This window comes from Chenopodium quinoa, unplaced genomic scaffold (genome assembly GCF_001683475.1).
Source record: "Chenopodium quinoa cultivar QQ74 unplaced genomic scaffold, ASM168347v1, whole genome shotgun sequence".
NCBI classification, from domain to species: domain Eukaryota; kingdom Viridiplantae; phylum Streptophyta; class Magnoliopsida; order Caryophyllales; family Amaranthaceae; genus Chenopodium; species Chenopodium quinoa.
The window spans coordinates 3,542,196-3,560,228 of NW_018742738.1; the positions used below are offsets into that span (position 1 = coordinate 3,542,196).

An 18,033-nucleotide genomic window follows, 5' to 3' on the forward strand; every position below is an offset into this window, starting at 1 on the left:
AGGGGTTACGCGATCAGAGGTTACTCGAAGGGTTATCTGGATAGGGGTTACTTGAGGTGTTTGGTCAAGGATTACTCGAGGGGTTACTCGGTTAGGGTTACTCGAGGGGTTACTCGGTCAGGGGTTAGTTACTTGAAGGGTTATTCGGTCAGAGGTCACTTGAGGGGTTCGGTCAGTGGTTACTCAAGGGGTTACTCGATCAAGAGTTAGTTGATGGGTTACTCGGTCAGGAGTAACTCGGTTAACCCTTTATGTATTTACGTAAATAACATTCCTCCTTTAAAATTCCTCCTAAAATGCTTACTTAGCATTACATGTGTCACAATATGATGGGTGTCATAAATGGCACCCATTTGATGAGCATTTAGGTTGTTTTCTTCCTCTTTTTATAGCTTTCATGCTCAATAAATGCTTAGTTTTATGCATTTGGTCTTGGTTTTACCTATCCTTTCTTATTTTGTAGATTTTGTGCATTTTGTTGGTTTTTCTACTCTTTTCTCCTTTATTTGCTCTATTTTCGTGGTTGTAGGTATTGTACGAGGTTCGAGTCTTGATATTGCTGATTTACTAAGGTAGAAGATGCTTTTGGAGCAAGCTCATGGCAATTGGAAAAACTAAAGATGCAAGGAAGTGAATCCTCCAAGTTCTAGATCTTACGCTCTCAAGTCGTGCTCTCATGAAGATGGGGTGTTGAACCCACTGTCAAGTGTTTTTTGGGACTGCCACTCTTAGTGTTCATCATCATCATCATATTGCGCGTTCATCCGAAGACCTTAGCGAACGCACAAAACAACGAAGAAACCCAGAGAAGCGCGGGCGCGTCCCCTGGGTGTTTTCTTTCTCGGTTTTTGTTTTGCGCCTCCTATTTATACCTCTTTTATCCCGATTTTGGAAGGACGGAATTCACACTTTTAGATCATAATTTTAGCTTAGTTGAGAGCTTCTCTCTCTATTTTTTAGGGTTAGTTTAAGAGTAGATTTTAGAGAGAGAAAGTGAGGAATTTCAATGGTGATTGAGAGATTGAAGATTCAATGGTGACAATTGTGTTAGAGATCTTCTCTATTATCAATGAGCATTTCTAACTCTATCTCATTTTATTGCTTTGTTTAATATTCAAGTTTGTTTGGATTGATTTTGATGTTTAATCTTTGATTAGTGTAATTGTTCTTCATAGATTGTTAATTCTTTTTTCTTTAGTTGTTTGTGATTAGATGATGATGTTAGAGTAGTTGTTTGCTAGGGATAGGGTGAAACTTGTATGATTGATTTATTGTGCTTAATTTGGAGATTGTGTTGATTAATTGTTGAGATTAAATCGATTAATGGAAGTTTGCATGTGTGTAGTTCGGTTAGGCCTAGAGAATTATGCAAGATTGCATTGTAGTTTCTTATGATACGGACCATTGATTTAGGAATTGCAATTGTCGATTGAGCTTGATTAGTGATGCTCCTAGTTAGAGTCTCTCGTAGTTGGCGCTAGTTTGGCCTCTAGGAGATAGCTTGTTGACTCTTTTGATTTAACTTGCCATTAGTCTTCACAACCATTAACTTGCATGTATTTCCGAGTTGCTACAATTGTCATGATTACTTGTTGATCCCCGTTCCTAGTGTTTTATTTGTTTGGTTTCTTTGTTTGGTAGCTGGTTAGTGTTCTCTCTTTATCTTTGTCTTTGACCTAACTTAAGCGTATAATTGAGCGCTTGAACATTACCGTTCCTTTGAATTCGACCCTTGACTTGCCTCTATACTAGTATTTAGGTTGGTTAAATGTTTATAAATTTAGTTTGACCGAGGGAGGATTAGTTTCAACGACCTAGTTCACCCCTCGTTAGAATAATACCGATTTGACGTCTACGTGGCACGACACTTGGCGAAAAACAAAAATGCCAAATGTCGATTTTCTCGTTGGCTTGATTGCGAGAACGATGATTTTATTTAAAAGTGATAAGACATTCTATTGGAGTTTATGGCTTGCCATCTCTTTATATATATATATATATATATATATATATATATATATATATATATATATATATATATATATATATATATATATATATATATATATATATATATATAACTGCATGTGCGACTTGTGTGTTATGTCTTGCGGTAGATTAAACACGTACTCCCTCTATCTCTAAATTTTTGCCCCATTGCAAAAATTTGAGTCAACTTTTATAAACTTTGACCATAAAATAAAGTGATAATATATTCACGTGAGTTCTTGTTTGATACGATGATCGTACATTTTATTAACATTCAGGCGTGAAGTAGTAAAAGCAAAAGACAAATCCAAGCAAAGTGAAAATTCCTGTATTCCTTTCAGTTTAGGGTTTCCCAATTGTATAATCGTGATAAATTAATTTCAGACTCCTGGTGTCAAAAAAAAAAAAAAAAAAAAAAATTAAGACTCCGAACAATGGAAGGTCCGAGCAATGGAGGAATGCTGTATCACGAAGTCCAAGAAGGAAAGCTGTGCGCAGTTCATTGCGTGAATACAGTATTACAAGGACCTTTCTTTTCTGAGTTCGATTTGGCCGCTCTTGCATCCGATCTTGATCAGACCAAAAGACAGATGATGACTCAAAATACTGTCGGTGCTGGTGATTTCGCTTCTGCTGAGTCCCATAACGTCTCTTTGGGTGGCGATTTTAGCATTCAGGTATTATTAATCCGGACTTTAGGCCATTTACTTTAATTAATCCCAATTATCCATTTTTGAATAATCCCAACTTTGGGGATATTGACTTTTATCTCAGATTTTATTCAACTTTTTGGCTTCAGTTCTGATTGAGTTTCAGCTAAAAGTTTTTTTTTTTTTTTTTTTTTTTTTTTTTTTTTTTTTTTTTTTTTTTTTTTTTTTGGTACCGTTGAAACAATGTTAAGTAAATTATTCTGTGATTGAAAAATAAAAATGTATGTTGATGTTATAATGGTGATGTTTGATCTCTGGATAGTCCGAACCTGAGAAATTATATTGGAATGCTTCGTGATTTTGTTATATATTGTTGTGTTTATCCTGTTCTAGCAATTCGTTACTGTAATTGGTTTTTTTTAAGGTTATAACTTTTGTTTTACTGTAAATGGTTACGAAGGATACAACTTTTGTTGTCTTCATAAGAAGTTAAGAGTTGGATCACTGTTTCATGCATCGTGTGCACCGTACAGTGATTGATAATCAAGCCATCTTTGGGTTCTTAGCTTAATGTTGAAGTACACTCTAACTTTGGTGTGAATCTCATATCTAAATTTGTTCATTTAATGGAATTGAGCCGTTCGAGTGTGAAATTATTGGTGTTCGTATAATTTAGGATTTAGCTAGTTCTAGGCTTGGGTGCATCGATTGGTGTTAGTATCTAAGATTATTTAATACCTACATTGTGACTGTTGCAAAACCTTAATACGTGGACATGGTTAGATATAGGGGTGAGCAAAAATTTAGGGTTCCCTGCTTGGAACCAGAACCTTTCGGAACTGCTGGTTCCAGAATCGGTTCCGGTTCCGGGTAATAACATTGGAAACCTGTTGCAAAGGTTTCGGTTTCGGGCAGTAAAATTTTGGACCCGGAACATGTAGGGTACCCTGTTAGTATAAGTTTTCTATAGGGTACATGTAACCAGACCCTATAATTTAAGCCGAAGTATAAAAGCCCTATATTAAAATTATATAAGACTTTGACCTACTTCTCTTCCCCTTATTCATTTTAAATCTTACTATTAAAGGTTTAATTAATGGTATTAATATAAGTATTTGTAATTTTGTACGTAGTATTAAATATTCTAGACAAACAAGTAACTATTAAGCTTACTTTGAAAGACAAGGTACCCAATTTTTAGGAACAGGTTCCGGTTCCGGGTCCTATTTTTAGGAACCTGTTGCAACAGGTTCCGGTTTCGGGTCTTGAGATTTTTATAGGGTACCCTGCCACGCTCACCCTTAGTTATATATGATGTGCTCAGTTGGGGTATGTGCTGATTGTCTTATCCGACAAGTTTTGTAGTCAGATCTGAATTAATCGTAATTATGTAGCAATCTTGTATTTAACATTGGGGCGAAATTTAGATATGACTGCTCTTGTGCAATGACAATGAGATACATATTGAGTTTCTTTGAAAAAAGAAATTATCAGAGTCTCCTTTTGAATGGCGAGGAAATTCTATTTTGTCCTGACAGATAGATTGTGGGATGAGAAATTTATCATGATCATTGTAAAAAGTATAATGTAAGCCACAAGCTGACAAAACCTAATAACCTTTAAGTTACTGTAGGAGGGACTAGCTTGTTGGAAATTATTGAGCAATCATGGCCAACAGTTGTGGCTTTGGAAGATAGTAGCTTGAGAATTTGTTTGCACACATGATTACTCTATATGTCTGTATAAAAATTCAATGTGCAGTAGGGAATTTGTATAACCATCCCACACTAGACCAACAAAGCTGTTCTGCATGGTTGTCGGCTAGGCAAAATGCTAATTCAAGCTAAAATCTAACCTACACACTAGCCTTAAACATCTAATAGGATGAAATGCAACTTCCAGAAAATGTAAAGTCTCAAATAAATAAAAGAGGGTTATGAGAACCTAGTTCTTATTACCTTGTTGCAACACGTGTTGTGGTGTGGATTTAAACCCCTTAAAGAAACTAAAATCAAACAAGTAACACAAGCCTTTCGAATTCTCTAGAAACTTGAACAAATTAAGAACAACGAATCGGATGTTACTTGTGTTCCGACCACTCCTGGAACGAATTCAAAACTACTCAAACTACTTAGGTTACTCTAGAACTAAGTATTTTGATGAACAAAACTTAGACTCCTCCTAGAACTAAGAATTGAACGTTCTAATTATCAAAACAACTCCTTGAATTGAAAACTAGCAAGAAAAGTTCAAACAATGTTAAATAGAAAACTATTTTATTAATCTTAATATTTTATGTCTAAAAGCCACAAAAGTATCTCTTTATAGGCGTAAGAGGCAACTAATTCTACTTCTATAAGGATTAGGACAAACCCCTAACCTTGTGCTCCAAGCATCCTAATTAGAATATAATAACTGCCTCTAATCAAAATAGGAAAACTAATCCTAAACAAAGTCTAATTAACTAAATACTTTCTTAACAACCCTAGGAACTTTATATCACTAAATAACATAAAATAAAACTTATCCCAAGTACTTAAACCAAGGAAAAGTAAAAACTTGCTAGCAAAACTCTAGAAAAAACTAAGTATGAAAAATCTTTTATTTCATTTCGTCGTTGTCACACCACCACATGCGCCGTCATAAGTGACACACGCCAGCTGGGTTCAGTTCGGTGACCAGGAGCCGGCCTCTGGGACCCACATTGGCGAGTGGCATCCGTCATCTTCGTCGAAAGTAAACTGTTGCACATCTTCATCTTTGGTGATAAGCTTCTTTCTTTCCAATCAAAGTTATTGAACCTTTCCTTGTTTATTTCCTTGTTTGGCAGTCTCTATTAGAGTTATTAATACCTTCTAAAAGTGCATTAGATCCTTTAAAAGAATTAGCCTCTTGGTCACATCATGTTGCTTCTTTGGCCCAATTGAAAAAAGATTCACGTTAGCCTTCATTTTAGCAAGATCCTATGTTACATGGACTGGGGTACGTGTGTCGGACGCGGACACGTGTCCGAGTGGACATGTGTCCAAGTGTCCGACTCGCCAATTTCCAAAATTTTAGGACACAGGGACTCTGTCCTATATTTTGACACAGGTGCGGGGACACGACATTTTCATTTTTTGCAAAAAATATTATACATTACAAAATATTAAAATATTTCATGAATATTCAAAAAAAATTATACGAGTACCATATAATGCTAAAACTATGACAATAACTCAATAACACTTATTATTTGGGTTTTTATATATAAAAAAAATAAAATAAAGATGAAGTACTTAAGTATAAAGTAACCCAGTAACTCAACACAAGAGAAACAAATAAAGGGGTAAAAAAGTGAGGGACATAACTGTCACAAATGTAAAAAGGGATTTTAAAAATAAATAAAAACCAATACAAGGGGGGAATACAACGGTTGAGCACCGACACTTTGACTTTCTGATTTTTTTTTGTACTGCCTTTCTTCTTCAACCTCCTGCTCACTCAAATTTCTTACTTATCCATAGCTATATTTCTCCTTTACTTGAGAAATTAGGCATTTTTTTAAAATTCAGCTATATTTCTCCCCTTCCCCTCTCTCCGAATCTGACACAAAATTTCGTGTCCGAATCCGCGTCGTGTCGTGTCGACACGGACACTCCGAGATTTCAGCTGAGTCCGGTGAACATAGACCAAAAGTGATTATTTCACATACTCATCCATGAAAATCTTCCTCCTCTATTCCTTATGGTCAAATACCTCATCTTCATGCAAATCCATTTGCTTCATATCTTTCCTAAATCCTTTCAACCAAGTCATTTTCAGTCTCCCTCTACCTCGTTGAAACATTAACTAAAGTTGCAAAAAAAAAAAACAAAAAAAAAATTGCAAAATCAATTTATTTAACACACTAGTTTGGATCATAACATAATATCTATCCACCACTATCTGATTAAAGTGTACTGCCCCCCTTTCCCCCCATCCCCCCCCAAAAAAAAAAAGTATTAAGGCTCTTGGTAAACTCTTGCACCCTCCCCTCCCGCGCAAACACCCACATCCAAAACCATCCAACTTCATCTCCCCCAACCACCCAAACACCCCCTCCCCAAACACCGACATCCAAAACCATCCAACTTCATTTCAAAACCACCCCCACCCACCCAATCCAAATCAACCTTGAACCCACCCCCTCACCCTCCTGAAACTATCCACCTCACCTTGAACTCCTGAAGCCACCCCCTCCCACCTGAAATAGTAATTTTGTTTATTTCATTTAATGGTTAATCATAAAGCACCTAACGTTAACCATAAAACAAATATAATGGCACATTGGAGATTTAAACAAAAGCATAGTGGACAAAAAAAAAAGTGCAATAATTAGAGGCCACCATGTAGAATATCCCAAAATTAAATCAACCAATTTGAACCATAATCTATTAGTCTACATATGCCATAGAAGGAATAACTGAATGGCAACTGAATGGCAATTGGATGCGTTGGTCCTGCTTGTAGTTTAATTCTTGTGTATCTAGGGTGAATTGGAATAAGAAACCTATGGGGAGGGGGAATGCGTATAAGATTATAGGAGGATATGGTGGAGTTAGAATCCATTAAGTATCAGGTTCCATGTTTACATGTTTAGAAATCCAAACAAACAACAAGAAGCCCAACTAAATGCTCCTTAAGTCTAATGCTCCCTCATATAATCTGTGATTTCTTGTAAGATTTTTTTTAAGGCCGTTGTATAAATATAAATGTGCATGGAAGCAAAAGTTCAATACAACTGTACAAGATTTGTGTTTAGGTTAATTACTTACAGAGGAATTTGAATATAGGAGTACCTGTCATTTATAAGCTAAGGTGCTCGGACTCAAGTAGGGATCCAATCTGATTAGACAGGAGAAATTAAATTAAGGATTCAGGAAAACTTTTTCAAAGGATCCAAAACTTGAAATGTACCCAGGGACACAATTTTTTTTACAAAAAATAAGCTTTGTACAGCTTATTTTTATTAAAATTATGAAGTTTGAAAATAGTAAGGAGTATATATATTTACTTTAAAATGAGTTTCCAAATTATTTTTACTGTATTATTTATTTTGTATATATATTTACTTTCTGTTTGTAAATGTTTGACCAAATGCATCTGTTAGGGCTCATAATGTAGTCATGTATATTCTTTCCCATCTATCCTCATTTTTAAAACAGCAAAAACAAAAATAAAATAAGAAAGAAAAATGTAGAACACACCAAATAGGGAAAATGTCGAAGAAGACTAGCTTCTTGTGCCAGAGAAGAATACCGGAGGAAGCTTCTTGTGCCAGAGAAGAATAGCGGAGGAAGTCTTGTCTCTCTCTTTCTCTCAAAAGCCCCAATGTCATGGTTATTACATTTGCGGATATGTACTTCTATTATAGATCCAGTGTTAGTCGGAGCCACTTTCTCTCTCGATAGTTGAACCAGATTTCATGTCCACTCCCCGGTATAAGGGTGGTGTGGGCTGATTTTGAGCATCACAGGGTGGAAGGATATGCAACTTTACTGGTGTTTTAAAAAATCCCCTTCGGTGAACCCTCTTAAAGTCCAATGTCTATGTTACCAAGTGTAGGGTAAAATTCTCAAAAGGTTCTTGGGGTAAAATCTTTTAGCCTAGTAACTGTATATTCATCCAAACAAGATGATGAAACCATAGCTAACTGAGAAATTTACCTAGCTTCATCACTAATCTGCTAAATTTGATCATGGGTTTCTTTAGGCTCCGAGGTGTTAGGGACTAAGCAACAGATATTGTAATGTATACGGAACTACAAAAACAACACACAATATTTTTACGTGGAAAACCCCTCATCATCAATAAGGAGAAAAACCATGGCGATCTCTAGGATGAAAACAGCTTTACAAACAATAATTTCGAGAGTACAATGACTACCACCACAATTATAATTAACATTGGTACTTATACTTATCTTAAAAGTACCCCTCACATTAATATTGTGTTTGTCTCTTATTTGTTTCTCCCTCGGTATTACAACTATTGTGCTCTCCTCCTTGAGATGCACTCACTACTTCTTTTCATTGCTAGCTACTACATTGCTAGCCTCTCCCACAGTGTGTGCCTTCTCACACAGCCACAGCCACAGTGGTATAGACTATGTAATTCTGCTGTAAACTAATAGAACAGTGAAATGAAAGAGAGGAAAACTTGAGAATTGTTTGATTAACTGATGGTGAATTACGGCTACAAAGTGTATGGCCAAAAGGTTAAGCCTTGGAGAGCACTACTCCTACTATTACTCTAATATGAATAACACAAATCACATGCCATTCAATTGCATTGCTATTCTACTTATACTCAGCTTCCCCTCTCACAAAGACTCTCACACTTAATTGCTTTTGTCTTCTACTGCTGTCAAAAACAGAACAGCTATCACAGCCCACCACAACACCCCTACCACTCTCCATAGTGGATGTCTTGTGTCCTGTTCTCTCAGAGGTCTGCTGCTGTTGTCTGATTGTTGTCCTGCTGTCGTTTCTTTCTTCTTTCATACACTCGGATTGTTGGTGTTGTGAGTGCATTCTCTCGGTCTATTGCATCACTTCCCCCCAAAAGACTCACCTTGTCCTCAAGGTGAAAGAGTGGAAAGCGATGATTGATTGCCTCGAATTCTTCCCATGTAGCTTCAAACTCCGGAAGCCCTTTCCATTTCAACAGAACCTCTGTCCCACGCTTGCTGGAACCATCACCTTACCTCACTGCCAACAGCTCCTCAGGTTCTGCCACCAACTCCAGCTCAGCTGAGATTTGGCTGGGCAGTGTGGGGTTAACAGGCAGATTACCCACTGCTCTCTTAAGTTGAGAGACGTGAAAAACAGGGTGGACCTTGCTGTCTTGTGGAAGTTTCAATCGGTATGCTACTGAGCCTACCCGTTGTAAAATCTCAAAGGGGCCATAATATCGAGAAGCTAATTTCTCATACGGTCTCTTCGCAATTGATTTCTGTCGGTATGGCTGTAATTTAAGGAACACTTCCTCCCCCACTTCGAATTGAACATCTTTTCGCTTATGATCAGCATTCTCTTTCATCAATTGTTGTGCTCTGTTTATGTTCATTCGCAGCTCGTCCAATATTAAATCTCTCTTCATTAGTCCCTCTTCAAGGCTTTGCACCATTGTAGTTCTCTTCCCAAGTCTGCAAACTCTTGGGGGATCCCGTCCATAAACTACCCGAAAGGGAGTCATCTTGGTGGCAGTGTGTGGCGAAGTATTATAAGAAAATTCTGCCCAAGGTAACCACGAGGCCCAAGCCTTGGGTTGGCTTGCTACAAAGCACCGTAAGTAGGTTTCCAAACATTTGTTGACCACTTCGGTTTGGCCATCAGTTTGGGGATGGTACGCCGTGCTCCTCTTGAGTTGTGTGCCTTGCAACCGGAACAATTCCTTCCAAAAAATACTCATGAATACTCGGTCACGATCATAGACAATTGAACTTGGAAACCCATGTAACCTCACAATTTGCTTCACAAATATTTCAGCAATTTTGAGAGCATTAAACGGGTGCCTTATGCCTATGAAATGGCTGTACTTAGAGAGATGATCTACCACCACCAAAATCGCATCCACCCCCTTTGAAAGAGGCAGCCCCTCAATAAAATCCATGGACAAATCCTCCCATATGGCCTCCGGAATTGGTAGTGGTTGAAGCAACCCATATGGACTTTGTTGGACAACCTTTCCCCTTTGGCAAGCCTCACATTGTTGCACGAACTCACCCACCTTCTTTCTCATACCGGGCCAAAACCATTCCTCTGCCAATCTCAAATACGTCTTCACTTCCCCATCATGCCCCCCACTTGGAGTACAATGATACTCACTAAGGAGTATGGGTATGAATTTCGACCCCTTGGGTATTACAGTTCTGCCTTTGAACATTACTCTCTGCCCCTCTAAATGATATCCCTTAGTAGTCAACTGCCCATCCAACAGCCCCTTGCGCACTTCCCCTAACCACGAATCCTCTGCCATCTCTCTATCCAAATCTGACCAGTCCACCACAGAGGTGGATACCAAGGCACTCAGCTGCACCTTGCTGCCCCCTTTGTGTGAGAGCGCGTCAGCCACTCTATTTGAGGCTCCGGGTTTGTATTGGATCTCGAAATCCATGCCCATCAACTTCCTCATCCACTTTTGGTACTCCTCCCCCACCTCTCTTTGTTGGGTTAAGAACCTTAAGCTTTGTTGATCGGTTCTAATTATAAAGTGCCTCCCTAAGAGGTAGTGGCGCCATTTCATCACCGCTAAGCTAATAGCCATCAACTCCTTCTCGTAAATGGACTTAGCTTGATTTCTCACCACAAGTAACTTACTAAAATAAGCTATGGGCCTCCCTTGTTGCATCATCACAGCCCCTAGACCAAAACCCGACGCATCCGTTTCAATCACAAACTCGGCTTGGAAGTTTGGGATGGCTAGTACGGGTGCGGTTGTCATGGCCGTTTTGAGGGCCTTAAAGGCGTGGGCAGCCTCCATAGTCCAACCGAAACAATCCTTCTTCAATTGAGATGTTAACGGCCCGACTATTTGAGCGTAGTGAGACACAAACTTGCGGTAGTAGCCGGTGAGACCCAAAAATCCCCGTAATTCTCGCAAATTCCTTGGTTCTTCCCACTCTAATATAGCTCTCACCTTCTCCATGTCCATAGCCACCCCTTTTTCCGAAATGACATGCCCCAAATACGCTACTTCTCTCCTACCAAACTCACACTTCTTCAAATTAGCATACAAACTATGCTTGGTTAAAATCTCCAACACTAACCGCACGTGCCCCACATGTTCCTTCTCCTCCTTACTATAGATGAGAATATCATCAAAAAACACCAACACAAATCGTCTCAAATAGGGCCTAAACACTTCATTCATTAACGATTGAAATGTTGCCGGTGCATTGGTTAGCCCAAATGGCATAACCAAAAATTCGTAGTGTCCCTCGTGGGTTCGAAAAGCGGTTTTGTGGATGTCCTCCGCCTTTACCCGAATTTGATGGTACCCCGATTTCAAGTCCAATTTCGAGAACCACCTAGCCCCGAGCAACTCATCTAATAGCTCCTCGATCACTGGAATCGGGAATTTATCCAGCGCCGTCTCCTTGTTCAATGCCCTATAATCGACACAAAAGCGCCACGATACGTCCTTCTTCTTTACAAGAATTACGGGGCTAGAGAATGGGCTCGTCGAGGGTCGAATAATCTCGGCTTGCAACGAATAAGGCGTTCAATTTCATCCTTTGTATCTGTGGATATCTATATGGCCGAACACTGACCGGGTTGCTTCCCTCTTTAAGGACGATTGAGTGTTCGTGATTTCTCCTTGGTGGCAGCCCCGTTGGCATCTCAAAAACACTCGAAAACTCCTGTAACAATTCGGTCAGGAACGAGGGAGGGCCTGCTTTCCCACCTTGTTCCCCTGCTTCTCCACACATACTTGCCAAATTCTACCCATAGCCCCTGCCGTTCCTTATTCAAGTGACGCACCATGGCCTTCAAAGAAATCTGCCTTGCTTCTAGTGTTGGGTCACCCGTGAGAGTAACCGGCATTCCTTTAATTTTGAACTTCATAATATGCGTTTTCCAGTTGGTTGTCACGGCTCCCAATTTCTCGAGCCACTGTACCCCGAGAATCAAATCGGCATTCCCCAACTCCAAGGGTAGGAAGTCCTCACAGATTGTCACACCTTCACTCAATTTCAACCTCACTCCTTTACACACACCTTGACCTCATATCAGCTCTCCGTTCCCCAGAGTGACATTAAAGTCACCACCTCTTGAAATCGGCACCGCTAATTCCTCCACCAACCTTACCGCAACAAAGTTATGGGTTGCCCCCGGGTCAATCAAAACGACCACTGATCTCCCCACCAGCTCACCCCTCAACTTCATGGTTTTGGGATTAGACACGCCGATGACTGAGCAGAGGGATACCTCCACCGCCGTGTCCTCTTCGTCTTCCCCTGCCTCTTGCGGCTCGTCTTCTTCCCCGGCCAACAAAAGAACGCTCATCACTTTCCTCTAACAACGATGCCCCACCTCCCATCTCTCATCACAACGGAAACAAAGATTTTTCGCTCTCTTCTCTTGAATTTCCGCGTCGGTACTCACCTGGTGGAGCTCTGATTTTGGTGAGATGTAACTCCCAATGTTACGGCCTTGTTGACTGAGGCTTGGGACTCTTGGGTTTTAAACCCGGTTCTGATTGGACCGGTGTGAGTGGGCACTCCATATGTTCGAATTAAGCCCGATCCACTAAACTTAGAGGGTGCTGCTGTGTTAAATGAGGTTTGGGCCGGCCCAAGTTTAGAAGGATATGTGCTTCCCTTCTTGGATTTGCAAACTCGATTCTTTGCCTCAATTCAACCCGCCAAGTCCATAGCTGCTTCCAAATTAAACGGGTTTAACATCCGTAACTCGGTTTTCACCTCATCCTCCAACCCGTTTATGAACTGACCCAACATGATAGATTCCGGTATTCCCTCTAATGGAGCAGCTAGCTCGATGTAACGCCTCCTGTATTCCTCCACTGTTCCCTCTTGTGAGAGTGCAGCCACTGCTCGTACAAGGACCCCACATGGGAGGGCCGGAATTCATAGAGCACTCGTTGCCTGAGGTCCGTCCACCCCACGAACGGCCTCCTTTTTCTTTCCCATTGAAACCACTTCAAAGCGGCACCGTCCATAGCCACCACGGCCGCTTCCATCTTCTCCTTCTCGGTGAGTTGATAAACTCATAGAATACCTCCGCTGAGAATCCAATTATCTGGGTCAACCCCCTCAAACACCGGCATCTCCAATTTACGATGTTTCCATTGACTCCGGTGGTCACCGCCCCCATCGCCCGCCTCCGCCGCCCGGCCAGTGACGGAACTCGAACGGCTCCTCCTCTCCATGGCCGCCTCCTCTCCATGGCCGCCTCCTCTCCAGCCTTTCCTCAAAGGAGTGCGCACCTCGTTCTCGCCTTGGCCATGATTGTGGCTTCCTTCAGCCTCAACGTTAATGGGTTGTATAATGGGGGTTGGCTGAAATGGTGGGTGTGTTCCCTGCACTCCAGTAGCGGCTTTCTTCATCTCTTCTCGAAATTTCTGATTATTTTCCTTTTCAATCGTCACCATCCTGTCGTGGTCGATTCGGAAACGATCTATTCTCTCCTCCAAACGGGTTGTAGTTCGGGCTAGGGCCTCCTCCGTTCGTTTCCGTTCGGCCTCCAACATTCCGGCCACCGCCGCCTGCACCGCTCTCTCGATGGTGGCTTCTTGATTACTGAACTTCTCCGCAATCGTCTTGAGATGGACGTCCTGCAAGTCGAACCTCTGTTCAATGGATTGCAGCCTCGACTCCACCTCTCCGATTTTCTCATCCACCGCATCGGCGCGTTGAGTCAGTGTCGGGGTCACTATGATCGAACTGCTCTGATACCACTTGGTATAGACTATGTAATTCTGCTGTAAACTAATAGAACAGTGAAATGAAAGAGAGGAAAACTTGAGAATTGTTAGATTAACTGATGGTGAATTACGGCTACAAAGTGTATGGCCAAAAGGTTAAGCCTTGGAGAGCACTACTCCTACTATTACTCTAATATGAATAACACAAATCACATGCCATTCAATTGCATTGCTATTCTACTTATACTCAGCTTCCCCTCTCACAAAGACTCTCACACTTAATTGCTTTTGTCTTCTACTGCTGTCAAAAACAGAACAGCTATCACAGCCCACCACAACACCCCTACCACTTTCCATAGTGGATGTCTTGTGTCCTGTTCTCTCAGAGGTCTGCTGCTGTTGTCTGATTGTTGTCCTGCTGTCGTTTCTTTCTTCTTTCATACACTCGGATTGTTGGTGTTGTGAGTGCATTCTCTCGGTCTATTGCACACAGCCACAGCCACAGCCACAGCTTACACTCACACACTTCTCATATAAATGCATACAATAACAAATAGTAGTAAGCAAAGTCAACACCTATTTTCTACTAGGTATGACACCAACATAATTATCTTGGACTTTCATGTCCACTAACTCAATTCCCAATTCAACCGTCCACCTTCGATGCATTCTCCTTTCTTCTTTTTTTTTTTTCTTTTTTTCTTTTTTCTTTTTTTTTTTTTTTTTTCTTTTCCTTTTTCATTTTTACTTTGTTATAATAACAAATATTACTAATAAAGAGTAAAACTACTCAACTAACCGTGATTTGGGGAGATTAACCCAACATGAGGGTTGCTCGGTTCTTGATTGCCTAAATAGTGTCTAACAGCCAGGAAACATTTTCTTCTTGGTTAAACAATGTGACAGGTTTTCATGAAAATTTTCATTAGATTGAATCTAGACTTTGTTACTGCATGAAAATAGTATTAAATTAAAGTCCTATATGTCTAGGAAGCTTTGATTGGAAAAATTAAAATATTGAATCTGATTCTATTAATAAGCTTCTTATGAACTGAGAGTTAACAACTTAAGTTTGTTTCCTTGAAGATTGGACAAGAAAGGGCAGGCTGATTTAACAAATGACATCTGTACAAATATCTCACATGCTTGATGTTTTATTAATTTTATACTATCCATAAATTCATATGACACTCAGTTTAGGATGATAGTGTGCTGGTTCTCCTTGTCTTTTTCAAATTCCCTCTCTTCACAGACTTGTTTTGTTATGTGGCTTTTGTTTTCCGTTGCAATGGTGCAAGTGCGGCAGCAGGAGTTTGTGTTTTGTTGGTGGTGCAAGTTTTAATATATAAGTATAGATTTATTAATTTTTTTTATATGATGACAGTGGCTGCCAGAGGTAGTTTTGTTTTGATGGCTTTGGTGGTTGGATTTTGATGGGGAGGTGATGTTTCAGCTTTGAGAGTTGTGGGTGGGGATACAATAATGGAATTGCCATGTTCAGTTGATAGCTGTGGTGATGAATGGGAGTGGGGTTGAGGATGTTTGTATTTTAGTAGTGAGAAAAGGAAAAGACCATGGTTCAAGAAATCAATATATATTTAGGGGAAGGGTATGTTAGGCATAGTCTATTTGTAGTGACTTGGGGAATAAGCTACAGGTTTTGTTACAAGGGATTGTCTATAAATAGGCCTCATTAGGAAGACGAAAGATATGTTGAATATTGACTGGTTTGTTATTGGGAGAGATGTGAGCCTCTCAATAGCTCATATTAGGAGAGCATCCACCTCGCGAAAGTGGAATTATCATCCCATTTTATTGTAATTCTCATCTTATCAATAAAATATCATTTTCTTCTTAATTTTTCTGCCATTGTTAGCTGTCAGCTATGTCAGTTCTAGCAGTTACTTAGGCAACTTAACATCTATTTATCATTAAACACTTTTTTTTTCGGACCCCAAGAGGGATCCCCTTGAATTTTTAGAACCATGTGGTGCCTCATGCATTTTATTAAACCTCAGTAGTACCACCTTATAATTCTTTTTATAATTGCATAACTGCATAAGGAATATGCGCAAATTGTAAACGACTTTGTTTCATATTCTTATGTTATAAAATTCATTCATGCACTTCCTTATGTCCATATAGTATCATACTGCTCATTCTGGTAATGTTTGTTCCATTTGACTTTTTCACAGTTTTCAATGCATAATTTTGATCATTCTTTTTTAACTATGTAATCAAGTATTATGAAAAGCTGATATTTTGAAGCTATACATTGAACGAATCTAAAAAGTTCATGAGTATGTTTTTTTCTTATGTATATTGATGGTTATTACACAATGGGAAAACCTAAACACAGGGAGCACACTTTGTAGAATGCTGTGACAGTCCTGTTCTCCCTGCCTATTTTCATGTGGTTTGATATTTGATATTTGCATGAGAATGAGGTATTTGATCGTAATAGATGGAGGAAAATTGTGGATGACTATATGGAATAATCACTTTTGGTTCATGTAGCCGACCCTACTTATGGGATTAAGGCTTTGATTTGATTGATTGATTGATTTGTTTTTGACACAATGTAGGTCTTGCAGAAAGCCTTGGAAGTGTGGGATTTGCAGGTCATTCCTTTAGATTCACCAGTAGCAGAGCCAGCTCAAATTGACCCTGAAGAGGAAAATGCTTTCATATGTCATTTGCAGGATCACTGGTTTACCATTCGAAAGGTAAATGGAGAGTGGTATAATTTTGATAGCCTTTATGCAGCTCCAGAGCAGCTTTCCAAATTCTACCTCTCTGCATATCTTGACTCGCTAAAAGGAGCTGGCTGGAGTATTTTCCTTGTGAGAGGAAACTTCCCAAAGGAGTGTCCTCTTTCATCCGAAGCTTCAAATGGTTTTGGTCAGTGGCTGACTCCTGAAGATTGTGTGAGGATACTAAAAGCCTGCAACTCAAAGGGTGAATCATCACGTGAAGTTGATCCAGTTAGGAGGCAGACTTCTGATCAATTCTCATCACTTTCTGAGGCAGAACTTCTTGCCATGGAGGATGAAGATCTAAAAGCTGCTATGGCTGCCAGCTTAATGGATTCTACCCCTGCCGTACCCATTTCAGAAGCTAGTGTCCCTTCTACTGAGAAATCGAATTGAGTGCATGCTACATATCAAAATACCCCCTGCTCCAGAAGTTTCCATTGGGTGCCTGAGCTCTCCCATGCATAAAGCGTTTGTGCATCTTTTTTATGCATTTGTTGGTTCCTCCATATCTTACTGAACGATATACGTTGCATAAGCTTTTATGGCGGTGACTAATAACGTCTAAACATTTCCATTGAGAGGTAAATTTTTTTTTTTTAAAAAAAAAAATCCTCCTTTCCAGCCTGGTGTAATATCAAGTAATTGTGATATATTTGTTTTGCTTGCAACTTTCTTTTTGAATTGAAACCACAGCATGTAATTGGTAGCATTTCTGATTAATTTCATTTGTTGGTGCATTTGAAGTTAACAATCTTAGCAATTTAATTAATTTATTTATATTTATTTTGTATTTATAATAAAATTTCGATTGACAAGAAGCTACTCACTCCATTTCTAAATAAGTGCATCACTTGCCTTAATTTACAGTTTTCGAATATGTTAATGGTGATCAACAATGGCCTAGCCTAATGACCTAATTGGTCGGCTTGAAAAAAAAGTGCGGTTTAAGGCTACCCTAAAAACGTATTTTAAGTTTGAAATTTGAGTTCGGCTTAGAAAAATTGTAATAAGGTAGACGCTTGTGTGAGTTTGGACACAAGATTTTGTACTAATGTTCGGCTCAACCAATTTTTTATTTTATTTTATTTTATTTATTTATTTTTATCATCCTTGGAATAAGTGTATCATTTGCCTCACTCAAATGTCGTCTTTGAATAAATGCACCATTCCCTAAATAAGAAATCACTCTATACATCCCACGATAGGCGCACAATATCCCATTCTCTAAA

General features: G+C 39.5%; 1 protein-coding gene across 1 annotated transcript; it reads left to right on the forward strand.

The window, feature by feature from the left end:
* The first annotated feature begins 2,423 nt into the window (after positions 1-2,423).
* On the forward strand, positions 2,424-17,581 carry LOC110724146 (ataxin-3 homolog). Its single transcript, XM_021903537.1, has 2 exons — positions 2,424-2,666; positions 16,634-17,581. Exons 1-2 carry the CDS (start codon positions 2,424-2,426, stop codon positions 17,195-17,197), a joined length of 807 nt encoding a protein of 268 aa, XP_021759229.1. The 3' UTR covers positions 17,198-17,581.
* Positions 17,582-18,033: the final 452 nt, after the last annotated feature.